Source organism: Hemitrygon akajei, chromosome 1 (assembly GCF_048418815.1).
Source record: "Hemitrygon akajei chromosome 1, sHemAka1.3, whole genome shotgun sequence".
Taxonomy (NCBI): domain Eukaryota; kingdom Metazoa; phylum Chordata; class Chondrichthyes; order Myliobatiformes; family Dasyatidae; genus Hemitrygon; species Hemitrygon akajei.
The window spans coordinates 70,468,170-70,495,959 of NC_133124.1; the positions used below are offsets into that span (position 1 = coordinate 70,468,170).

General features: G+C 40.8%; 1 protein-coding gene across 1 annotated transcript; it reads left to right on the plus strand.

Annotated features, from left to right (window-relative positions):
* Window positions 1-648: 648 nt before the first annotated feature.
* Window positions 649-26,728, plus strand: LOC140731465 (zinc-binding protein A33-like). The gene is made up of 6 exons (XM_073052978.1): window positions 649-924; window positions 16,564-16,659; window positions 17,693-17,932; window positions 18,871-18,893; window positions 20,396-20,532; window positions 25,292-26,728. The coding sequence occupies exons 1-6, from the start codon at window positions 730-732 to the stop codon at window positions 25,885-25,887; spliced, it is 1,287 nt and encodes a 428-aa protein (XP_072909079.1). The 5' UTR covers window positions 649-729; the 3' UTR covers window positions 25,888-26,728.
* The last annotated feature ends 1,062 nt before the right edge of the window (window positions 26,729-27,790 follow it).

Here is a 27,790-nt window from a genome sequence, read left to right on the forward strand (position 1 = left end):
TCATTCTTCAGAACTCCAGTGAGTGCAGGCCCAGAGCTATTAAATGCTCCTCAAATGTTAACCCTTTCATTCCCATAAACCACCTCTGGACTCTCTCCAATGCCAGCAATTTCTTTCTTAGATATGGAGCTCTAATAGATTTTCTTTGCCACCTACAAAAAGGGGGTAACTTACAACTACCCAATCTACATTTTTCAAATGTAGGAGCAAACTAGAGCATCAGAGAAAACTCATGTAGTAATAGAGAGAAATGCAAACTCTGCAGAGACAGCAGCCTAGATGGGGATGAAACACAAATCCTTGGAGCTTTGTGCACCACCCATTCTGTCCTGATCAGCAGAGCTGCCCTTGGGTGTTATAAATTACTGTAGTAAATTTAAACAGGCCTCTGATTCTTTGAAGCAAAGGAACCACTCATGAAGAAAAACAAAGCATAGTTTTCAAGACCTATGTTTTTTTTTAAATGAGGTAATTATGTTCATAGTTTTCTATTTATTTTTAATTGGGCCTTATTTTACTTTAAATGTCAATCTAAAAAATTGCTGCAACATGTGTAATAACTGAGGTCATACTGCACAGCCCTCCCCTGTGGCAACTTAATATATAACTCAACCCACTGCTTCCTTGATACTATCAGTCAGGATTGTTCTTTATGCTGTACTTACCCTCCTGTAGAAATTTGCAATTTGAAGTTCTGGAAGATTTTAAAACCTTCCCCTACCATTTGACATGACTCTACCAAGTAATCAGGGGAGTATTGCCAGCAGCAATGGGAGTTTGGATGTGCAGTGTGTGATACACAGTGAAAATCTGATCCTCTTCTGCAATGATTGTGTGGAGTGTGTGTGCCCTCGATGTCTGGTGGGGAGCAAGCATAAGACACACAGCTTCTCGCCCTTTGAGGAGGCTTGCAAGGATCAAAAAGTAAGTATGTGAGCTTTCTCATATAATTCTTCATGCTGATGGTTTTACCACAGAGAGGTACAAGGGGCAAACTTGATGCAGAGTGAAGTGATTGAATGGTGAAAAGTTTAAGGGGAAAAAAAAGTGGTTATGATAGGAAATATCCTTTGGTGTTACTAAATATTCTTGCAGTTATGTTCTGCTTGTATAAGCAGGGTTGTTGATGAGTAAAAGTGGGACACACTTGCTTTTGGAATATGTTATGTCACTGAACAAGGCTGGCATTTTTGTCCTACAGTAATTTACTTCATGAACTAGGTGGCTGATAAGGCACTATCTCTGAGGCAGTTACAAATGTAAGAATAAGAATGGGCCCGCCACAGATAGCCTCCAGCTCTATCTTAATGTCATCAATGGCTAGTAATCTCTAACCCACAATACATTGACAAATACATTTTGAGCTCTGCTTCTGAAATTGTATTCTACCAGCTGAACCAAATTTTGTGTGTGTGTGTGTGTGCAGGCGCATGTGATGCACCTAAGTATGCGTAGCAGAACCAGTCTCCATACACAAAATTGTGGACAAACAGGCAGCACTATAGAGGGAAATGAACAGTTGTTGTTTCAGGCTAAGACCCCAAGGCTGTTTATTCCCCTCCATAGATGCTACCAGACTTCCCGAGATCCTCCAACATTTTGTGTGTGTTTCTCAAGATTTTCAGTATCTACATATTTCTTGTGTTTATATGTTTCTGACTTCAATCACCCTGGGCTTCATTGTCAATGGACCAAAAGCTGAAACTTTTTCAAGAATCTTCAGATGGAGAATAGCATAGTGAGATCAGTGTAGGCTATGCTAATATTCTATGCTAGAATATGCTAGATTTTTGAGAAAGGCAAGAAGAAATTGTTGGGCTTCCTACAGAAATCGTTACCATGGGTGAGTTTCCAGAGAACTGGAGAGTAGACAAAGCTGAAAAAATCTGCAGATGCTGGAAATCCAAGCAAAACCTACAAAGTTTCTAAATGACAATAATCTGAATCTGAAGTGCTGGAGGAACTCAGCAGGCCTGGCAGTACCTATGGAAAAGAGTAAACAGTTGACATTTTGGGCTGAGACCCTTCATCAGGACTGGAAAAGAATTCAGGAAGTTAGGGCAAGAAGGTGCGGGTAGGGGAGGAAGAAGTGCAAGGTGGTAGGTGATAGGCGAAACTGGGAGGGGGGAGTGAAGTAAAGAGCTGGGAAGCTGATAGGTGAAAGAAATAAAGGGCTGGAGAAGGGGAAATCTGATAGAGGGTGGAGGACCTTGGGAGAAACGGAAGTGGGGGAGCACCAGAGGGAGGTAACATGAGGAAATCTGCAGATGCTGGAAATTCAAACAACAACACACACAAAATGCTGGTGGAACACAGCAGGCCAGGCAGCATCTATAGGGAGAAGCGCTGTCGACGTTTCGGGCTGAGACTTTTCGTCAGGACATCACCAGAGGGAGGTGATGGGCAGGTACGGAAATAAGGTGAGAGGGGGAAATGGGAATGGTGAAGGGGGTGGGGCAATTACCAGGAGTTCGAGATATCGATGTTCATGCCATCAGGTTGGAGGCCACCCAAACAGAATACAAGGTGTTGCTCCTCCAACCTGAGTGTAGCCTCATTGTGGCAGTAGAGGAGGCCATGGACAGACTTGTCAGAGTGGGAATAGAAAGTAGAATTGAAGTGGCTGGCCACTGGGAGATCCCACTTTTTCTGGTGGATGGAGCGTAGGTGCTTGGCAAAGAGGTCTCCCAATCTACGTTGTGCCTTACCAATACAGAGGAGGCCACACTGGGATCTTCGGATACAAAAGGTGACCCCAACAGACTCACAGGTGAAGTGTCTCCTCACGTGGAAAGACTGTTTGGGGCCTTGAATGATAGTGAGGGACGAGGTGTAGGGGCAAGTATGCCATTTGTTCTGCTTGCAAGGATAAGTTCCAGGAGGGTACTCCTTACCTGCCCACCATCTCCCTCTGGTTCTCCTCCCCCTTTCCTTTCTTTCATGGTCTTCTATCCTCTTCTATCAGATTCTCCCTTCTCCAGCCCTTTATCTTTTTCACCTATCAGTTTCCCAACTCTTTAATTCACCTGGATTCACCTGTACCTACCACCTTGTACTTCTTCCTTCTCTCCAATCCAGATGAAGAGTCTCAGCCCTAAACATCGACTGATTACTCTTTTCCATAGATGCTGCCTGGCCTACTGAATTTCTCCAGCATTTTGTGGAGAGTAGCCAATGATGTTCTTCTGTTCAAGAAAGCAATAGGGATAATTCAACAATCCACCAGTGAGCCTTACATTAGTAGTAGGCAAGCTACTGGAGACAATTCTCAAGGACAAGATTTACTTGCATTTGGTAAAAATATGGGCTTATTAGGAATAATCAGCATGGCTACGTATGAGGCAGGTCATGTCTTATGAACTTGACTGAGTTTCTTGTGGAGTTGACAACTGATGGGAGGTCAAATATAATGGGAAACTATACAGTAAATGGCAGAACCATTGGGAGCACTGATGTACAGAGGGGTCTTGAGGTGCAAATCCATAGCTGACAAATAGAAAGAAGGCAAACAGTGTGTTAATCGGCTGAAGCACTGAGTGTGAAAGTTGGGAAGCTTTATAAAAACTTTGGTCAGGCCATTATTTGGAGTGTTGTATATATTCTTGTCACTGCATTACAGGAAGAATGTGGAGACTGATGAAGGTGCAGATGAGGTTCACCAGGATGTTGGCTGGATTAGAAAGATCATCTATAAAAGGAAATTGGATAAGTTTGGTTGGTTTTCTCTGGAGCATCGTAGGCTGAGGGGTGACTTGGTAGAAATATATAAAACCATGAGAGGTGAGGATAGGGTAGATAGTCTTTTCCCCACAGTGGAAATGGCAATTGCTAGCAGGCGTAGCTTTATGGTGAGAGGGGAATGCTTTTTTTTAAACACAGAGAGTAGTGAGTGCCAGGAATGCACTGACAGGGATTGTGGTGGTACGGATTTAACAGTGATGATTAAGGAGTAATTTAGACAGGCAGGGAATGATGGGGGGTAGAGGCAGATGGAATCACGGTCGGTACAGGTGCTATAGGACAAAGGGCCAGTTCCATTGCTGGTTTTAAGTGCCAAATGCATGATCCATCTCGGCCTCCTCCGGTGGTCCCCAGATTGAGAGATACCATAACCTGTATGATACTCAGGCCTGGGCTAATGGGTGGCAAATAATGTTTGTTTCATACAGATGGCGGATAATGACAATATCCAACAAGATGAAATCCGTCTATCAGCCCCTGACATTCAATGGCATTACCATCACTGAATGCCCCATTATCAATATCCTGATCAGAAACTGAACTAGAGTAACCATATACACAGTGTGGCTACAAGAGCAGGTTACAGACCAGGACTCATGTGGTGAGTAATTTACCTCCCAACATCCCAAGCTTGTCCACCATCTACAAGGCTCAAATAAGGAGTGTGATGGAACACCTTCCACTTGCCCGGATGAGTGCCGCTTTGACTACATACAGGTCAGGGCAGTGCATTTGACAGCCACCCAGTCCACATCTATCCATTCACTCCACCACCTGTTTTACAGTAGCAGCAGTGTGTATCATACAGAATGTTCTGTAACAACTCACCAAGACTCCTAGACAGCATCTGCCTCTACCACCTGAAAGGAAAGGGGCAGCAGGTGCAGGGGAACACTACCTCCTGGAAGTTGCCCTCCAAGCCTCACACTATTCTGAGTTGGAAAAATTAAATTTACTGTTTCTTCACTGTCACTGGGTCAAAACCCCTGGCACTCCCTCCCTAACAGCACCGGGAGTATAGTCACATTTCAGGGACTGCAGCATGAGTATGTAAAACCAGGTTATTGTTTCTAACTATTGGTATTGGGTTTGGTTTATTATTGCCAAATGTACCAAGGTATAGTGAAAAGTTTGTCTTTCAAACTGCTCATACAGATATATACAGCTCATTACATAATATATTGAACTAGAATAAGGTAAAACATTAACAATGCAGAATAAATATAAAAACTACCCAAAAGGTGCAGTGCAAATCAACGATAAAGTGCAAGATAATGAGGTAGACTGTGAGGGCAAAAGTTCATCTCATTATACATAATTTCCATTTATTATATAAATGGGATACAATATGGTAGCTTCTAGCCACCAGAGATTATAAATTTTATATTATTTTATATTAAAATTATATTTATATAAAAGCTCGTAGCTTTTATATTTCCAATTTATTTAATTCCATGATGGGATCCATGGATATTCTAGGCCTGCTCAATAGTGATGCAACTATACTCACTATTTTAAGCATGTAGGAATTGCTAGCAAGGCCAGCAATATTGCTTATCCCTAACTGTCCTTGTGAACAGTGGTGAGCCATCTTCTCAACTGCTGCAATCCTTAGAGATGATTCTCTTTTCCCTGTGTTGTTGGGTACGCAGCTCCTAGCTGTAGAAGCAGGGTCACTCGCCTCTTATGAACCCCATTGTTTTCCATCAGTTCATTTGTCATTGGTACAAGGGAGGTACTACAAAGAAACAGACCATTCAACCCACAGTCCATACCAACATTAATACCTTCTTGAGTGTCCAACCCAAATTCTTCGGACAAAGAAGCTTCTTCTGAATTTCCTGTTGGATTTTTTGGTTATATTGATCAAAAACCTGCAGATGCTTGAAATCTGAAAGTAAAAACAGAAAATGCTGGAAACACTCAGCAGGTTAAGTAGCTTCTGTGGAGAGAGATCCAGAGTCAGAGTGAATCAAGGCTGTCATTCTTGGTGGTGAATTCAGTGGAATTGAATCACCAATTATTTGCTGTTATTGGTCCACCAGCAGATTCATAAACAGTGTATCATTATTCCTGTGGCTGATGTCAAGGTACCTAGTCATAGACTTTAACTAATTGCTATCCCTGGGCTTAGTTCTTAGTTACCTTTCTTTCTTAGAGCCTTCTCAGCTTTTGGAGGCTGCTCCTATTGAGATGCAAATGGAGCTGTTAGAGCAGTCCCTGGACAATAACAGATGCATGTGGAGGCTGCTCATTTGTACCTATCATTCTGACAAATGTAGCTTGTCAGTGTTCCCCTCTGACAATGTACAGAAGCCCACAATAGCCTGGTGCTACTGAGATTATGCTGTGATCTTCTTCAGGAATTTGCCCTCACTTGGCCCTGCAGGTTCCAGTTGTAACAGTACAAAACAGTGCAAAATAGCCCCTTCTGCCCAAGTTATCCATGCCTACCAAGCTGCCAACCTGAGCTACTCTCATTTGCCCATATCTCTCTAAAACTTTCTTCAACTTAAAATTCTTTGGTGTTATCATTTCAAAGGATCTCTCCTGGTACCAGCTCGTAAGTGCCATTACAAAGAAGACATAGCAGCACCTCTACTTTCTTAGAAGTTTGCAAAGATTCAGCATGTTATCTAAAACTGACTAACTTCTACACAGTGAAGAGAATACTGACTGGTTGCATCACAGCCTGATACGGTAACACTAAATGCCCTTGGATGGAAAAGCCTACAAAAGGTAGTGGATACAGCCCAGTCCATCACAGGTAAAGCCCTCACCACCAGTGAGTACATCTACAATGAGTGTAGAAAAGCAGCATCCATCATCAAAGACTCACATTTTCTAAGTCATGCCCTCTAATCATTGCTGCCAACAGGAAGGAGGTTCAGGAGCCTTGGGTCCCACATGACCAGGTTCAAGAATATTATTAATCCTCAACCATCAGGTTCCTGAACAAGAGCAGATAACTTCACTCTCCCAATACTGAACTGATTCCACAAAGTATGGACTCACTTTCAAGGATTCTACAACTCCTCTTCTCAATATTACTTATTTATCTATCATTATTATTTAGTTTCTCTTGTATTTGCACAATTTGTCTTTTTTGCACATTGATTGTTTGGTTTGTGTAGTTTTTCATTGATTCTATTGTGTTTCTTGGTATTTATTGTGAATGGCCATAAGAAAATGAATCTCAAGGTAGTGCATGGTGGCATATATGTACTTTTAATTTTGAACTTATCCATACATCTGCCTCTGCCACTTCCTCATATACCTATCACTCTCTGCATGGGAAAGTTACCCTGTAGGTTCTCATTATCTCTTTCCTCTTTCAACCTGAACTTTTGCCCTCTAGTTTAAGATTCCTTCACCATGGGGAAAATGCTGTGGCTGTCCACTTTATCCCCTTGTCCCCCTTTATCATTTTATATACCTTCGCTCCTGGGTAAAAAAAAATCCCAACCTAATCAATCACTCCTCATAACTCAAGTCCTCTATCCCAGCAATATCCTTCTGAATCTTTCCTGCAGCCTTTCTAACTTAAATCCAACCTATACAAAGATGGCCAGAGCTGTACATAATGTTCCAAGTGTAGTATCCACAATGGCAGAAGGCAAGCATGCTAAAAACATTCTTCACCACCCTGTCTAGCTGTGTTGCCACTTTGCAGGAACATTTGTACATCTGTTCAACGACACTTTCCATGGCCCTGCAACTTACTGTGCAGGTCCTACCCTGGTTTAACACTTCACACTTGCCTGAGTTATATTCCATCTTGGCTCACTTTCCCAATTGATCTAGATCTTGTTATCTTCTACTAAAGCATCAAGCTTGTTCTCATGTATAAACCTAAAAACCATGCCAACTCCATCCTCAACCAGGAAGCTAGATCAAGAAAAATTGATCAGGATTTATTTCCAGTAAGCAGGACTGTCTTAACCCTATTATTCTCTTCAACTTAAAGTGGTAGCAGTCTCCCCAAACAACAATTGGAAAGAAATCACCAACACATCTTTTGAGCAGCTATTGTTCACTATGAAGTGATTTTATTACCAACTGGGGGAGAAAGAAAGGAACACAATCCTTCCTGCTGTATCACGGGCGAACTGCTGGCTCTAGTGCTGGGGGGCGGGGGGGGGGGGGAACTGATAAGCTTCAGTTGTTTGATCAGTACAAATGAGCAGCCTGCAAAAAAGAAAGGTGACCTAGCCCAAGGAGAACAATTAGTTAAAGTCTACTCTAACTACTGACCAGGTGGCTGGACATCAGCAGCAGGAAAATTGCTGAATCTATATTAAGGAAGTGGTAACAGAGTAGTTAAAGAATGACAATACAACTGAGAGTGGAGAAAACATTTATTATAGGAAACCGACTCTTTCAAACATGTTTGCATGTTTTCCTTAGCTAGGTGACTGGAACCAGGTCACAGCCTCAAGATAAAGAATTGACCATTCAAGCAAAGATGAGAGGAAATTTCTCCACCCAGAGTGTGGCAAATATTTGGAGATATTTATCCAAGAGGACTGTGGAGGCTGGTTATTTTCAAGACATTAATACATTTTTTGGATTTCATGGTATTAACATATGGAGTTGCACTAATGAGTAGGAAATAGCACTGAGGTAAAAGGTCAGTCACGATCTTAATGCATGGCACAGGATCCTGCTCATGTGTATTTTTTATGTTTCTTGCAAAGCATTCCTGGAAAACTATATGTTATTTTCTTTTATGTCTCTGAGGCTCAGCGAATAAGTCTCTATTTGCATTAGGATTCAGTCTCACATGCTCATGTTGAATGACATAGCAGATATAAGAGGCTGAATGGCCTACTCCTGTTACTACACTATGTTCTTAAACTCCAGAAACCAACTGTTCAATTCCACAGATGCCACCTTACCCACTGAGTCCCTCCAGCACAGAATATTACAACAAAGGAGCAGGCCTTTTGGTCCACAATGTATATACTGCACACAATGCCAAATTAAACTAAACTCCTTCTGGAGGTATGTGATTCATATCTCTCCATTCCCTGTATATTCATGTGTCTTAACAGTTTGTTAACCACCAATATCGTATCTGATTCCACCACCACACCACCCCTGCAACCCATTCTTGGCATCCATTAAACATAGGAGCAGAATGAGGCCATTCAGCCTTTTGAGTCTGCTCCGCCATTCGACAGTGACTGATTTTTTCCCTCTCAACCCCATTCTCCTGCCTTCTCTCCGTAACCTTTGATGCCTTAACTAATCAAGAACCTATCAACTTCTGCTTTAAATATACCTAATGACTTTGCCTTCAAAGCCTTCTGTGGCATTCCACAGATTCACCAACTTGTGGCTAAAGAAATTCCTCCTGATCTCCCTTCTAAAGAGACGTCCTATTCTGGGGCTGAGCACTCTGGTCCTAGAGCTTCCTATTAATGGATACATCCTCTCCATGTACACTTCAATTAGGCCTTCCAATATTCGGTACCCACTACTCTTTATATAAAGAAACTTGCTCCACACATCTCCTTTGAACTTTCTCCCTTTCACCTTAAAAATATAGGTATGTCCTCTAGTATTTGATATTTCTAACTTTGGTAGATATTCTGACTGTTGACCCTCTCTATGCCAAAATCTCTGTGAGATCATGGATTTCCACTGGGTGCCCTAGGTTTTTCTTCTGCATCAACAAAGGTGTACTTGATAGATGATTAATTGACTACAATAAATTACCCATAGTGTGGGTGATTGGCAGGAAATCAGGATGACATTAATGGGTACATGAAAGAGAATAGATTTCAGGGAAATAGAATTGATGGGCTTTAATCCTGTTAAGTGACAGATGATTTTTGAAGGGCAAACAAGTTTAGGCCATTCACAGTTAATGACAGGGTGTGTTGATGAACACAGGGAGTACAGTCCATTAGTCCTTGAAAGCAGCAGCACAGGTGAAAAAGGAGTGAATAAGACATTTGAGATACATCCCTTCATAGCCATGGCACAGAATACAAGAGCTGGGATCTGTTTTTCTTTGGCTTCAGATTCCAGCATCTACAGTCTCTTGTGTTTGTGTTCTTTCACCACTTAGTGCTCTAGTCTTAAAAGTTTTATTCAAATTTCACATTACATTTTTTTCCAGTACTAAAGCAAAATAAATGTTTGCTATAGTAGGTGATTTTGACTTTCCACATATTGTCTGGGAATCCCAGATAATAAGTCTAGATGGGATAGAGTTTGTCAAATGTGTTCAGAAAAGTTTTCTTCATCGGTATATAGAAGTCCCAATGAGAGAGTGTGCAATACTGGACCCTTTATTAGGAAATGAGACAGGGCAGGTGGCAGAAGTTTGTGTAGAGAAACACTTTGCATCCAGAGACCACAGTGCTATTAGATTCAAAGTAGGTCTGGTCTGTGAGTTGAGATTCTAAATTGTAGAAAGACCTATTTTGATGGTTATCAGAAATGATTTGGCAAGTGTGGATTGGGACATGCTATTTACTGGCAAAGGTGATCTTGGAAAGTGGGCTGCCTTCAAAAATGAAATTTTGAGAGTACAAAGTTTGTATGTGCCTGTCAGAATAAAAGATAAAGATAACAGGAGTAGGGAACCTTGGTTTTTAAAAAGACCTATTGAGGCCCCGGTTAAGAGTGAAAAGGAGATGCATAGCAGGTATAGGCAAGTAGGAACAAATGAGGTGCTTATGGAGTACAAGAACTGCAAGACTACACTTAAGAAAGAAATCAGGAAGGCTAAAAGAAGGCATGAAGTTGCTCTAACAGACAAGGTGAAGGAGAATCCTAATGAATTCTACAGGTATGTTAAGAGCAAAGGATTGCTAAGAACAAAATCGGTCCTCTGGAAGACCAGAATGGTAATCTATGTGTGGAGTCAAAACAGATGGGAGAGATCTTAAATGCATTTTTTGCATCTGTATTTACTCAGGAAACAGATAGTCTATATAAATGAGGCAAAGTAGCATCAATTTCATGAACCCTATACAGATGAGGAGGAGGTGTTTGGTACCCTGAGGCAAATCAGAGTGCATAAACCCTCAAGGCCTGACAAGGTTTTCCCTCGGACCTTCCGGGAGGCAAATGCAGAAATTGTTGGGGACCTAACAGAGATATTTAAAACTACCTTAGCAACAGGAGAGGTACCGGAAGACTGGAGGATAGTCAATGTTGTTCTACTGTTTGAAAAAGGCTCTAAACAGAAACCAGGAATTTATAGGCTGGTGAGTCTGACATCAGTTGTGGGAAAGACATGGACTGATAGTCAACATGGCTTTGTGCATGGTAGGTCATGTCTAACCAATCTTATAGAGTTTTTCAAGGAAAGTGGATCAAGGCAAGGCAGCGATTGTTGTCAACATGGAATTTAGTAAAGCAGTTGACAAGGTCCTGCTTGGAAGGCTATCATGGCTTGCAGAGGAATCTGCATCAGCTGGAAAAATGCAGGTAAAATTTAATGCAGACAAGTGCAAGGTTTTGTACTTCAGTAGGACCAACCAGGGTAGGTTTTACACAGTAGGGCACTGAGGTATGTGGTAGAACAAAGGGATCTGGGACATAATTCATTGAAAGTGGTGTCAGAGATAGATAGGGTTGTAAAGAAAGCTTTTGGCACATTGGCCTTTATAAATCAATGTATTGATTACAGAAGATGGGGTGTTGTTTTAAAGTTGTATAAAATGTTGGTGAGGCCTAAACTGGTGTATTGTATGCAGTTTTGGTCACCTACCTACAGGAAAGATGTAAACCAGATTGAAAGAGTGGGGAGAAAATTTACAAGGGAAAATGTTGCCGGGGCTGAAGGACCTGAGTTAAAAGGAAAGATTGGCAACGCACACAACACAATTGGTCTGACATGAGGAACTCAGCAGGCCAGGCAGCATCTATGGAAAAGAGTACAGTCGACATTTTGGGCTGAGACCTTTCATCAGGTTTGAAATCAGGAAAGGTTGAATAGGTTAGGGCTGTATTCCGTAGAAGATTGAGAAGAGATTTGATAGAGCTATACAAAATTGAGGGGTATAGACAGGGTAAATGCAAGAAGGCTTTTTCCACTGAAGTTGGTTGGGACTATAACCAGAGGTCATGGGTTAAGGGTAAAAGTTAAGTTTAAGAAGAACATAAGGGGAAACTGCTTCACTCAGAGGGTGGTGGGAGTGTGGAATAAGCTGCCAGTGCAAGTGGTCCATGCAAGCTTGATTTCAACATTTGAGTAGTTTGGATAGGTACAAGGATAGTAGGGACATGGAGGGCTCTGGTCCCAGTGCAGGTCATTGGGAGTAGGCAGTTTAAATGATTTCGGCATGGAGTAGATGGGCCAACAGGCCTGTTTCTGAGCTGTGCTTCTCTATGACTCTTTAAAAACAGGAAATCCAAGACACACTCTTGGTTGGACAACTGTGGAGAGGGAAACAAGGTAAATAATGCAGGTGAATAACCATACATAAGAAGTAGGGAAGTGAGAAAACATACATGCTTGTAATTGTAGAGATGTGAGGAGTGGGGAGAAGCAGGGAGGAAACTAGGGTTGCCCAAATGACACAATTACCTTACATGTCATATATCCAAGGGATGTGCTTGGAGCACTGAGAACAATTAGAGAGAGCGAAAAAGATAATGATGAATAAGTGGTATGACAGAGCATATTCTGGTAAACTGAAATTAGAGAGAGTTGGGAATACCCTGCCAAGAGAAAGATTGATGACCTTACATGAGAACAAGCCAATTCTGACACAAATAGAACTGGAAAGACTGGTTATTTGAAGTTGTTGAATTCAGTATTAAATTTTAAGTGCTACAATGCAGATGAGGTAATGTTCCTCATACGTTGTTGAAACAGTGTAGGAAGCCAAAGGCATTACAGGTCAGAAGATTCAGAATTCTAGTGACAGGCAAGTGGAAGCTTGGAGTCATGTCTGCAATCTGAAAAATGGTGTTCTACATCTCCTGTGGTTCCAAGGGGAGGTGTTGAGAGAAAGGGTGTGACTGGTGTACATGATGAAATGGATGAGGGAGTGGCAGAGAGAACAGTTCCTTCAGAATACTGAATTGTGAGAGGAGGGGAACATGTACTTATTTCTTTTATTTTGAGATACATCATGGTAACAGGCCCTTCCAGCCCAATGAGCCTACGCCACAATTACACCCATGTGACCAATTAACTTACTAATCTATATGGCTTTGAAATGTGGGAGAAAACTGGAGCACCTGGAAGAAACCCATGCAGTTATGCGGAGAACATGCAAACACTTTACAGACAGTGATGGGAATTCAACACGGGTCATGGGTGTTGTAAAACAATGCGCCAACTGCTACACTACAGTGCTGACAAAAAAAACGTCCTGGTACTGGTGATCCAACTGACAAAGAGTATTGCAGCAAGTACTGATACTGCAACGTACTGGGATTGCTTCATCTCTCTCAAAGATGAAACTATCAATGCCCAGGACTGCCAAGCTGCATCCCTATTTGCAATCCTGTACCCCTATTTGTAAAGTCTGTACAATTTAATATGTAAAACAAAACAAAAGCAACACTGTTGTGTCACTTGGTGATGATTACATATATTTGCCCTGTAAAGCAAGTCCCCACTGGCACTGAAGCTTAATAAAGTTTTTAAAAACAGAAAATCCAAGGCACACTTATGCTGCTAAACCGTAGAAAGAGAAACAGAGTTAACATTGTGAAATAGATGTGTTGGTTGAGTCTTCTCATCTATGGTTTAGGTGAAGCAACAGATGAGAAGCAAAAACATCTCAGAAACATTGATGTGAAAAGAATCATGCACAGACAATTGTGACAGAGGTGACAAAACTAGGAGAAAGTTTCTTCAAAGCAGGGTGGGGGATATAGATAAGATAATCGGATGTCTGTCAGTTTGTAATGGATATTAGTCATTGGCTTATCACCTATGAGAGAGTAGTCAAGAGAGGAAAAGAAAAGTCTGATATGGACCCTGTGAAAAGGGGAGCATGTTAGAAAGTGGCAGGAAAGGTAATGAAAGTTTTGAGTTCTATATAAGGGAACAGCATCAATACAATCATCAATGTAATACAGGGAGAGTAAGGACAAAAACATGCAATGTTCCATGTATGTCACGAGCAGGTGAGCTGACTTGGACCCATCAGAATTTGTACACATCACCTTTGATGTGGAGTGGAGTTAAGAGCCATACTACCTAGATACAGTCTCTTTGCTCCACCAAATCGGCACCAACCATCTAGCATTAATTTTGCGCTGATCCTACTCTCTTCACGTTCTTTACTCACTCCCGTTCCCATTTAGCTCACCTCAGACTCTACTGCTCACTTACACAGTAGGGGAAATTTACATTGACCATATAATCTACTAATCCAGTCATCCTCCAGTTGTGGGAAGAAACCACAGCACCCAGAGGAAACCCATATGGTCAGAGGGGAAACATCAAATACATACCCTGGAGGAGAAGGCTGAATCTGGACCACTGGAGCTGCGAGGCAGAAGCTCTGCCAACTGGGCAACTGTTATACACACCTATAAAAATGTTTAGCTAGGTGACTGTGGGTAGTGGAGATGCTTTGGATGACTAGAAGGAAGCTGAGGGGCCCTAAAATTGGATAAGGTGTATCATCCATAGTGAAGATGAACTGACTGTGACAAGGAAATCATTAGTGGTGAACAGCTTCAGAGTTGTCATGTATGTAAATAGGAGGGACTAGACATAAAGAAATAAGTTCTACTGGACAAAGGCATCTGAAACAACAGGTTTATCAGGACAGCCTTGCCTATGGATAGAGTCAGAGAGTTGTGAGGAAGTAATAGAAGTGGGTGCAGGGTTAGTCTTTGATGTTGGAGGCTTCTTGGAGTGAGGGGGGGTAAGGTCACTGAGGAAATAAGGTCAGCTATTGTCTAGGAGATAACAGTCCTGGGGTCACGGCCCACTAATAGGAAGGAGGAGGTACATCTCACAGTTCCAGTTGTCTCTCTAACTGTTGAGACTCCTCTGCAGAGAACCCTCTCTTAGGTGACACCAAAATCAATTGCATCACCCAGACAATCTTTATTCCCACTTTATCATAAATTATGACTCTTTGTTCTCTCTACAGCCCTCCAGCATAGAAGATGCTCGTTTCCTCACTTTTCCAGTTCTAGTGAAAGGTCAATGACCTGAAACATTAAGTATGTTTCTCATCAGGTGCTACCTGACCTGTTGAGTGTCCTCAGCATTTTCAAATTTCGAATTCCCAATTTCAGCAGAATTTTCCTTTGCATTTGATGAAAAGGCAAGGTTGCTTAGTGTTATTGTCAAGCACCACTACCCTGAGGTGGTTGGAAGAAAGTTAAAAGAGCCAGAAGATATTGTTGGCTGAAAGGCCTGTACTGCACTGTACTATTCTATGCTCTGAGTTCAGGCTCCACAGAGGCAAGTCAAGGAACAATTCAATAAATCTATCACTGACAATTTGAATTGTTAAAAAGACCTGTCTGGATTTATGTATCTCCAGTTTTACCATATTGTGGCCAAACCTTAGTTGGATAACTCGTTCCTAACTTGAGAATGAAATACTGCAGGTGCTGGAACTCTGAAGCTCTCAGCAGATCTGGTAGTGTTGACAAAAAGATAAACAGTCATCCAATCTGTTCCTCTGTCTGATCTGTTCATCACTTCCTAACGTCGTATGTTACTTTTCTGATGCCCCAGATTTTCTGACATACAAACTGAAATGAATGAAAGCAATAATTGTTCAGTCTGCACCTTGACTAGTCCATGAACCAGTTCTCCAACATGGCACAAGTATTCAGATTTTAGTGGGGACAACTTTGCATACATTGTTAATTCTACTATCAAGTGATTATAATTCACCTCCCCATTCCCACACCAACAATTCTGTCCTTGGTCTCCTCCACTGCCAGGGTGAGGCTAAACACAAACTAGAAGAATAGCACCCCATATTCTCCCTGGGTAGTGTACAATCCAATGGCATGAACATTGAATTCATCATTTTCAAGTAAACTGCTTCCCTTCTGTCCCTTTCCTCCTCCTCCTGATCTACTGAGTTTCTTGACACTCAATCCAGACCCCATCATCCTGGTTCTTTCCCCTCCTCCAACCACTCTATCTGCCCATTTCCTACACACTCCTCCCCTACTGGGTCCTTCCCTACCTCATTTGGTTCCATGTTCCACCTTCCTCTCCTAACAGACTCCAGCAGCCCTTTGTTGCATCCACCCTCCAGCCTTTGTTGTTGTTTTCACCCATTCCTCCTGCATCTGTTTATCATCCCCATTTCCCACTCACCTAGATCCACCTATTACCTGACAACTCTTGCTGCACCCATTCTCCTCACCTCTTTTATACCGGTTATCTCCCTTCTACCTTATAGACCAGACAAAGGGTCACAATCCGAAATGTCATCTGTCCATCTTTCTCCACAGGTGCTACTGAGTTCCTCCAGCATTTATTTGTTTATCTACAGATCCATCCAATTTTACAAAACAGCTAAGGAGCTTTCTGGTGAAGAAGCAGTGATCTGGAGAGCTCTACTTCCTTCACTAAATTGGAATTGGAATTGATTTATTATTGTCACATATAATGCGACAATAATAAATAATATAATGTCACACAGAATAAATATCTGTCCACTCCAAGTAGACCAAACCCTTTAAGTCGTCTTCCCTGTGGCCCTACAAATTATTTTCCCTTTAGTATTCATCCAATTATCTATTGAAGCCAGCAATGGATTCTGCTTCCACCACCATTACAAACTGTGGATGGCAGATCTTCTCTGCTCCCTGTATCACTTAATCTTTTTCTCACTTTCCTCTGTGTTTTTTACAATCAAGGTACAGATTTTAAAGAAAGTGAAGGATCTGAAGAAGATTCATGAAAAAGTCAAGAAGGACACAGATCGCATTTCTCTGACATTAAAGGATGTTGAGGTACAGAGAAACTGATAAACATCTTCCCACAAGTTAGCAACCTATCGTTATTGCCTCTGACCTTATTCTTTACAACCTATACCAAAGGCCTTTCAGCCACAAACAACAGCCTTTGGAGACAAATAAGTATTTGCCATTTCCTGCTACAGTTACCTGGAGAGTGGAATATAAGGCAGTTCCATTAAATGGCATCAACCATGTGGCAGCATTAGAGCAAGAACAAATCTAGGGCTCCTTCTGCAGCACAGACTTGATGACATCATAAACATCACTATTGGTCATTACCTAGAACACATAACAGTAGATTAAGAACGGTTTTTAAAATTGAGCTTTGGGTAAATGGGTGAAAAACCTTCCAAAATCTTTCAAAATTACAACTCCTCCTTTTAACATTTAGTTATTAAAATCAATGGTTTTAATCCCAATTAACAGATTCATCTCTATGCTAGTTGGCACTATTGGTCTTAGCCAGTCACTATTTGTCAAAATATTGTCTATTATTTATTACCTCCCATCCTTCACCAACTCCATCAAACACTCCAACCAAACTACATCACACTTTTATTCCCTAGCTCCATCAGACCGTCCCTCCCCATATCCATCAGATCCACCCTCCCCAACTCCATTAGACCCTCCCTCCTCAACTCCATGAAACCCTCCCTCCCCAATTCCATTAGACCCTCCTTCAACTCCATCAGAACCTCCTTTCCCTCCTCCCACATCAGAGTCTCCCTCCTCAACTTCATCAGACCCTCCCTCACCAACTCCATCACACCCTCCCTCCCAAACTCCATCAGAACCTCCCTCCACTCTCCCCACAGCATCAGAGCCTTTCTCCTTAACTCCATTAGACTCTCTCTCTCCAACTCCATTTGACCCTCATTTTGTTCTGGTACCATCACATCACCTGTCATTGTTTCCCTGATATTTTCAGGAAGCCTCAATATTGCGAACATTACTTTCATTGTTCTATCCATTTCAGCTTCAAATAATGCTTCTCATTAAATGATTTGAACTGGTTTGTTTTGTGCAGCGTATTGTCGTAAGAACTAAAGCATCCGTTGAGGAAAAGTACAACAAGATTAGGGAACTACTGGAAAATGACATGAGAACCACAATGAACCTGATTGAAGCTGAAGCCTTGTCAATGGAAACCCTGATTACAGTACAGCGTGTGGACAAGGAGGCATATAAGGATGCAATTACTTCAATAATGGAACGAGTAAATGAAATGAATAGGAATACAGACTCTGAAAATGTACAGACACTACAAGTAAATATATCTATTACTTAAATTAGAACTCAGTTCTTGGTTGCATGTGTACGTCCTGACAAACAGACATGAAGCTGTTTCAGAAAGGTTAATATGAAGGAACAAAGTACATTTTAGTTCATAGCACTGCACTAATAGAGCAAAGTTCCTGCCATATTAACCCACACTACAAATGTAGAATAGTACAGGAAAATATTGATAAAAGATAATACATATTATAATAATAATATGGAGAAGGCCATTCAGCCCATTGGGCCAATGCTAGCTCAGGAGACCAACCCCATTAGTCCCACTCACAGTTTCCTTATTTTCCTGGTATTTCTGCAACTTATTCTCTCTCACATCTTCTCAACAACTCTCTCTTGATTCTTTTATTTGTCAATTACCTACACTAATGGGTAATTTATCAATCTCAATGGTGGGCAGAGCAGGCTTATAAATCAAATAGCTACTCTTGTTTCTTTCTTATGTTTTTCATTATAGATTCCAATCTTTTCCTAAAAAAATAGCAAAATAAAACCTCTATGCCTTATTCCATCAAGAATCCCCAGAACAAGGACAGCATGGGTTAGAATAAAAATCTCTCTGCACTGCCCCTCCCCCCAGCTAAGATCTACATTATCAGATCATTCAGTTTGGTTTATTTATTTTGAGATACAGCACTGTAACAGACCCTACCAGCCCAACGAACCCATGCTGTCCAATTAACATCCATGTGACCAATTAGCCTACGTACCTGTATGTCTTTGGAATGTGTGAGGAAACTGGAGCACCTGTAGAAACCCACATGGTTATGGGGAGAGCGTACAAACTCCTTACAGACTGTGGCAAGAATTGAACCCAGGTTGCTGGTGCAGTAAAGCATTGCGCTACTGCCCCATGTACTACTTATCATGTATATTCTGCTGACAGTCTAAACTTTTTTTTTTGTATTTTAGGAATTCATGAGTTGGAAGACACGGTAAGAATCGTTCCTTGTGGAATTCTTTCTAAGTTTAAACCTGGTGATTATGAGATATCATCCATCACAGAAACGTTCCAGTTTATTCTGCTTTGAACTTGTATTAAATTAATGGGTGTCTGATATGAAAAACAAACTTGATATAAGTGAGGTACATTTGACAAAGGAACCAAAGTAGTATTTGGCAATGGATGAAATGTGGGGAAGATAGAGGATAGGTAAAGTGAGCCTAATAGGAAGAACAGACAGGACTTGATTAATGGACACAAAGTGACTTGACGAGCTGAAGTCACAAACTGAAGTTAGATATGGCCCTTGTGGCTAAAGGGATCATGGGGTATGGAGAGAAAGCAGGTACAGGGTTCTGAGTTGGATGATCAGCCATGATCATACTGAATGGCGGTGCAGGCTCGAAGGGCTGAATGGCCTACTCCTGCACCTATTTTCTATGTTTCTATGTTTTAAACACAAAAAAAATCTGCTGATGCTGGAAATCCAAAGCAACACACACAAAATGCTGAAGGAACTCACTAGGCCAGACAATCGACTGTTAACTCTTTTCCATAGATGCTGTCTGGCCTACTGTGTTCCTCCAGCATTTTGTGTATGTTGCTGATGGGCTGAAGTGCATTGATTTCAATGCAAGGGGTACTATAGGTAAGGAAGGTGAACTTAGACCTGAAATATGATGCTGTGGCCATTACAGAAACTTGATTGAGAGAAGAGCAAGATTTTCAGGGTTTAGATTTTTCAGATGTGATGGAATGGAATGTAAAAGAGGTGGGGATTGGCACTACTAATCATGGAGAATGTATTTACAGAGGTCATCCTGGAGGGCTCATTCAGTAAGGCCATATATGGATAGAACTCAGGAATGAGAAAGATGTCATCACCATAATTGGTTATACTATAATGTTTCGAACATCCAGTGGGAGATAGGGGAACAAATGTGCAGACAGATCATGGAAAGGTGCAAAGACAACAAGGTTGCTGTAGCGCGTTATTTTAATTTCCTCAATATTGATTCCCTAATTGCCAACAGGATAGAATTGGTTAGGAGCATCCAGAAGGACTTCTTAAAACAGTATTTAGATAGTCCAATCAGGAAAGGGATTGTACAGCCACTGGGTATTGGAAAATCAGCTTTGATAATTGATTGGAGTTTCAATGGGGAGTACTTTGGGAATAGTGATCATTACTCTGTAAATTTAAGATAGTTATGGATAAGGGTAAGTCTGGACCCCAGAAGCTAATGCTAAATTGGGGAAAGCTAATTGCTACACAAGATTATACAGGAGTTGAGGAATACAGATTGAGAACGTCTCTTGGGTAAATTCAGATCTGACATATGGGAGTCTTTGCCATATCAGAATTTGATACTTGGGTCAATGTTGGGTGGTGTATCCAGTTTTATTTCTTCTCTATTTAAACTATTACTAGCTAAGGTGCAAACCCATAACAGCACATTTTATGAACATATTTCTCTTTATAATTCAATTTAGACTTGAAACTTTTGAAGATTTACAATTGTCATTTGGTAAAGAATTGCCAGTAGAGAACAGACGATTGAAATCACTGGAACGTTCTGTTGATGAGCTGTATCAGTCGGTGAAGAAGCTGCTTCCACGGATGTGGGAATGTAAGTGAGAGGATTGTTCAAAGATGAGACAATATGTCACCTATACTCACCTAAGTTTAGAAGAATGAGACATCATCATATGAAAGGGTATAAACACTTATGGGGATTGCAGGATATTTTCAGCGGTAATGTTTTCCTGCTTGAGCTGTCTAGAACCAGAGGTTTACAGTCTGAAGTTAAGGACAGAAATACATTTTTTCTTTTCCTCAGAAAGCAGTGAATCAGAATCAATATTAGTTTTATTATCTTATGATGAGAAATCTGTTGTTTTGCGGCAGCAGTACAGTGCATAGGCATAAAGTTACAAATAGATCACAGAAATAAACAGTGCAAAAATGGAATAATGAGGTAATGTTTGTGGATTCATACTCAGTTCAGAAATCTGATAATAGAGGGGAAGAAGCAGGTTCAGAGTTCTTGAATCTGGGGGTATGCTCCAATACTTCTTCTCCAATAGTAGTAATGTGAAGTGGGCATGTCCAAGGTGGTTCAGGTCCTTAGTGCTGCCTTCTTGAGGCCTGGTCTCTTGAAGCTATCCTTGAAGGTGGGGAGTATTTGTGCTCATTATGGAGCCGGCTGAGTCTATAACTCTTTGCACCCCTTTGCGATCCTGTACATTGAAGCCTCTGTACCATGCCATGATGCAACCAGTCAGTATGCTCTCCGCTGTGCATCTATAGAACTTGTAAGAGCTTTTGGTGTCATACTGAATCTTGCCAGACTTCTAACATTGTAGAGCTGCTGTTGTGCCTTCTTTGTGATTGCATGAATTTGTTGTGCAACAGGAGAGCACAAGAACTTGAAGCTGCTCACTGCAGTGTATTAGCTATTTGGAGAGGTTGGACAGACTTGAGATCTATACAGTACTCTGGAGTGTCAGAGGTTGAGGGCAGAAGTTTATAAAACTATAAGAGACAATGATATGGTATAAATTTAGTGTCTTTCTTGCAGGGTGGAAATGTCAAATACATATGTCAAGGACATAGGTTTAAGGTGAGGAGGGAAAGTTTAAAGATGTGTGGGGCAAGTTTGTTTTTTACACAGAGTGCTGGGGATAGTGGAAAGTGGAAACAGATTTGATAAAAGTATTTAAGAGGCATTTAGAGAAGCAAATGAGCATGCAGGGAATGGAGAGAAAAGACCATGAGCAGGTTGATGAGTTATAATTGGCTTCATGGTTGGCATTGACATGGGCTGAAGAGCCTGTCCCTGTGCTGTATTTCTTTCTTCTTCTTTATTGGAAGGTGGAACTACTGCTAGGAATCGAAAGATTCTTTTGCTTCTATTTCTTAAATTCCTAAGATCAAGACCATAACACCATTAGAGACAGGAGCAGAATTAGGCCACTTGGCCCATTCAGCCTACTCTGCCATTTCATCATCGCAGATTCATTTTCCCTCTCAACCCTATCCTCCTGCCTTCTCCCCTTAACCTTTCACACCCTAACTAATCAAGAACCTATCAACTTCCACTTTAAGTACACCAAATGACCTTGCCTCTGCAGCCACCTGTGGTAATGAATTCTACAGATTCACCACCCTCATCTCAGTTCTAAATGGACATCCCTATATTCTGAGACTGTGTCCTCTGGTCCTAGACACCCCACCTACAGGAAACATCCTCTCCACATCCATTCTATCTAGCCCTTTCAATGAGATCCCCCATTTTTCTAAATTCCAGTAAGTACAGGCCAAGAGCCATCAAACGCTTCTCATATGATAACCCTTTCATTCCCAGAATCATTCTCTTGAATCTCCTCTGAACCCACTCCAATGTCAGCACATCCTTTCTTAGATAAGGTGCCCAAAACTACTCACAATACTCCTAGTGAAGCCTCACCAATGCCTCAGCATTATATCATTGCTTTTATAGTATAGTCCTCTCGAGGTGAATGCTAACATTGCATTTGCCTTTCTCACCACCAACTCAAGCTGCAAGATAACCTGCTGGGAATCTTGCAGAAGGATTCCCTTTGCACCTCAGATTTTTGAATTTTCTGCCTGTTTAGAAAATAGTATATGCTTTTGTTCCTTCTACTGAAGTACATAACCATACAGTACTGACACTGTATTTCATCTGCCATTTCTTTGCTCATACTTCTAATTTGTCGAAATCCTTCTGCAGTCTCCCTGCTTCCTCAACACTACCTGCCTCTCCACCTATCTTCATATTGTCTGCTAACCTGGCCACAAAGCCATCAATTCCATCATTCAAATTATTTATTTATTATGTAGAATGTAGCTGTTCCAAAACAGAACCCTGCGCAACACCACTTGTCACCACCAGCCAATCAGAAAAGACTCCCTTTATTCACACACTCTGCTTCCTGCCAATCAGCTAATCCTTTATCCATGCTAGTATCTTTCCTGTAATACCTTGGGCTCTTATCTTGTTAAGCAGCCTTATGTGTTGCATCTTGTCAAAGGCCTTCTGAAAATCCAAGTGCACAACATCCATCAATTCTCTTTTGTCTCTCCTGCTTGTTATTTCCTCAAAGAATTCCAACAGATTTGTCAGTCAAGATTTTCCCTTAAGGAAACCAAGGTGACTTTGATCTATTTTATATGTGCCTTCAAGTACCCTGAGACTTCATCCTTAACAATCTACTCCAACATCTTCCTAACCACTGAGGTCAGGCTAACTGACCTATAATTTTCTTTCTTCTGACTCCCTGCCTTCTTGAAGAGTGGAGTGACATTTATAATTTTCCAGTCTTCTGGAACTATGCCAGAATCTGGTGACTCTTGAAAGATCATTATCCCCAGCCACCTCTTTCAGAATCTGGTGTGTATATCATCTGGTCCAGGTGACTTATCCACCTTCAGACGTTTCAGCTTCCCAGTAGTAGTAGTAATAGCAACTGCACTCACTTTTGCCCCAACACTCTTGAACTTCTGACATACTGCTAGTATACTGTAGTACTACTAAATCTCCACAGTGAAGATGGATGCAAAATACTTATTTAGTTCATCTGCCATTTTCTTGTCCTACATCCTGCCTTTAGAATACTACTTCGTATTTGGAATGTATCTAACCAGTGCATTCTGAATTGCTCCTAGAAACTCCAGCTATTACTGAACTGCCATAATCTCTGCTAGTGTCCATTTCCAATCAACTTTGGCCAGATTCTCTCTACTGTCTCTGTAATTCCCTTTACTCCACTTGTAATACTGATACATTTGACTTTAGCTTCTCCCGCTCAAAAATTCCTTTACCTAAACCTCCTTAATCAAATCCAGTTCATTACACAAAACCCAATCCAGAAAAGCCTTTCCCTTAGTGGGTTTAACCACAAGCTGTTCCAAAAAGCTTTCTCATAGGCAGTCTACAAATCTCCCCCTTGGGATCCAGCACTAACCTGATTTTTCCAATTTACGTACATATTGAAATCCCCTGTAACTATCATAAATTGCCCTTTTAACATGTGTTTTCTATCTCCCATTGTAATTTGTAGCCCACATCTTGGCTACTGTTCAGAGGCTTGTACTGTATATAATTCCCATAAGGGTCTTTTTACCCTTTCAGTTTCTTAACTCTATCCACAAGGATTCTACGATCCTATGTCATCTCTAAGGATTTGATTTAATTTTTTACCAACAAAACCACCCCAACCACTTTGCCTACCTGCCTGTCCTTTCAATACAATGTGTACCCTTGAATGTTAAGCTTCCAACTATGATCTTCTCTCTGTCACGACTCAGTAATGTCCACAACGTCATATCTACCAATCTCTAACTGCGCTACAAGATCATCTACCTTATTCTGTGTACTACGTGCATTCAAATATAACACCTTCAGTCCTGTATTTGTCTCTCTCTTTGATTTTGTTCCCCTGTTACACTGCAACTCATCCCGCTGACTGTAATTTTGTCCTATGATTTTCCTGTTCTTCCTGACAGTCTTACTGCACATTGCATCTAGTATAACAACTGCCCCATCTTCAGTCCTATCGATCTGGTTCCCATTCCCTTGCCAATTTAGTTTAAACCCTCCCCAACAGCTCTAGGAAATCTGTTTGAAAGGATATTGGTCCCCCTCTGGTTCAGGTATAACTCATCCCTTTTAAAAGGATCATACCTTCCCCAGAAGAGATAACAATAATCCAGAAATTTGAAGTCCTGTCCCAGTTCCTCAGCCACGGATTCATCTGCCAAATCATCTCACCCTTTGTGATGTGTGGCACAGGCAGCAATCCAGATTTTACTATACTGGAGATCCTGCTTTTCAGCTTTCTACTCAGCTCACTAAATTCTCTCTTCATGACCTCCTCTTTGTTCCTACCTATGTCATTGGTGCCAATTCATACCAAGACTTCTGGCTGCTTACTCTCCCTCTTTAGAATACCATGCACCCAATCCAGGACAACCCTGATCCTTCCACCTGGGAGGCAACAGACCATCTGGGTGTCTCGTTCACATCCACGGACTCTTGTGTCTACTCCTCTAACTATGGAATCCCTATCACTATTGCAGACCTCTTCTCCCCACTTCCCTTCTGAGCCACAGCATCAGATTCAGTGCAGAGACTTGGTTGCTGCAGCTCCCCACAGTAGGTCACCCCCTCAACATTATCCAAAGCCATATACTTTTTATTGAGGGGAATGGCCACTGGGGTAAATCATCAAGGATGGTATGAGTTTGAATCACTTCTACAAAGGTCCATTCCTAATTACTTCAGACTTTTAGATATTGCCTGTTGTATAGTGAGTAATCAGCTTTAAGTTTTAGTGAAATAAAATAATGTTTTTTTTATTTTACAGTTATAAGGAACATTACCCTCAATGAAAATACAGCACATAGAAATCTCATTATATCAAGAGATCAGACGTCAGTGCAGTACTCTACTACACCCGTTAATGTCCACGAAAGTTCCATACGTTTTGAAAACTCTTTCAGTGTTCTAGCAAATGAGTACTTCTCATCAGGCAAGCATTATTGGGAGGTGAATACAAAGAACAAGAATGAGTGGAACATTGGTGTCACATATTCCTCTATCGCCAGGAAAGGCAAAGAATCTACTCTCGGCAAGAACAAGTATTCATGGTCCATTCGAATGGTTGACAAAGAATATTATGCATTCCATGGTGATGAGTGCATTTTGCTTGATCTGAGCAATGCAGACCAAAACTGTGAACGCTTGGGAATATTTCTAGATTATGAAGAGGGGCGCTTGTCTTTCTACAATATTCACCGAGGCACCCATCTTCACTCTTTTAAAACAAAGTTCCGGAAACCAATATTTCCTGCATTTAGTCCTGTTTTATCCAAAAATTCAAAAGATAGTGAACCAATTGTATTGTGTCATTCAGGCATCAAAATCAGGGAAATTACCGACACAGACGGTATAGAATTTTAAGAAGGAAAATCCTGATTGATCATCAATTTGACTTTGGAGTTACTTGGAAAGTAGTTTGCATTGTATTCTAAAGTTTAGTTTACTTTGACTATGAGTACTTGATAAATGCTTCAGTAGAATTGTACTTTTTATTTATAACCAACTACTATTACTCTAGTTATTTCCCACGGTGACATATTACCCCTAGACTAAATGTAACAAATTGTCATATTTGTCCTTTCTTGTTTATTTCCAAGTTCAAAAAGGGGATTTAAATATTGGTATTGAATAGTAGAGGACAAAGTTTCAATTTTGATTATATAATTTCCAAAGCAAAAAATTCCTTTTGTGCAATGCCTTCATAAGTTACATATTTATAGCCGCCTTTATTTTTTGTCATAAGTAGTATCATTATTGAATTACAAAACTAAAATTAATTCATTTATTCTTATTGTGTCTCTCTTAGAGAGAGATTCTAAGGCAAAAAGTAATAATGTGGTAGTGGGTGAGAATTAGACAGTGTACATATGGCACATTATGCTAAAATCTGATTTTTCAGTGTTGTTAACATGAAATAAAATTAACTTGAAAGTCACAAAGTGGCTAACACAAAGGAGACATCAGACGTAACCAGAAGATCTTCAAGGACGTATGTAAAAGAATGCTAATAAATTACGTTTAAAAGTAGAAGGTCAATTTGTGTACATCTACAGTAGATAAGTTAATTTAGTTTTTCAAGTTTCCTTTTTTAAAAGTTGGTGTCATTCAATGTTGTCAATTAATACATTGCAAGTCAATTAAAACAATTTGATGGAATATTATTGTGATTATTTTTTGTTTCTGGTTGCATCATTTTCTGAAATAAATGTATAATATTTTCAAATGAAGTAATAGTATATATTTAACAATGTAGCATTTTATATGTAACTTGATTCAAATTTATCGAAGGTTTAATGGCTCAGGGAATTTGTTCTACATATTTTTCTGCACATGATGTTCCATGTGTCTAGGCAGCTGGGAAGTTGCATTTGATGTCAAAAGACACATTATGTTTTGTGCCTCCACACACCAAGATAAATCATAATTGAGGACTGAGGTCAGTTATGACATTATTCAATAGACCCCAGTCATAGAATCATATAGCAGATATAGTATATTGCATTTCATCCATGCCAGCTGTGTTACCCAGCAAGGTAGTCCCAACTGCCTGTATTTGGTCTGTAGCCTTCTAATCTTCTCCTAATCATATATTTATTTAAATGGCTTTTAAAATAATACTGCAGATTTTTGCAAATAAATCAATGTGAGGCATTTTATATTTAAGAAATACCATAACAACTCACTTATTGTACTCCAAAAACTGAACACAAAGCACAGTAACTGAACTTCATGTAATATGTCATCATGTTAGATCAACCTCTCAAAGTGAACCTCAACTCAACGTCAGTGGTTGGGAATTATGAACGTTTCTACCAATTACAGGCCCTTCCCCCACCCTCAGAATTCTCCAAAACCAACAATGTGAGCCGGTCTGGAGCTTGGATGAGCCTCCTGGCACAGGTCCTATGTTCCATGGGTGGAGGAACAACAGGTGCTGCATAGGTCGTGATGGCAGGGGCATGGTAGCTGAGTCCTCCAAATATTGATGGGCCAGTTTAAGGCCATCCACTAAAATACATTCAGGTTTACCCCTGTTGTCTATGATAAATCTTTTCTTTCCATTCCAAAATACAGGACGGAACATCAGAAGGGGACCTAAGAGGATATTGTTGTGCATCATAGCAGATGAAAACAAACAAGGCAGAGTGTAGGTCAACAGGAACCCAAGAGTGGTGTATGCCATGATGGGAAGTAGGTATCGGTTCAAAGAAATTGAATTTTCTGAGGAGGATAGAATGCTGTTGAGAGGTTGATCAGGCATTCA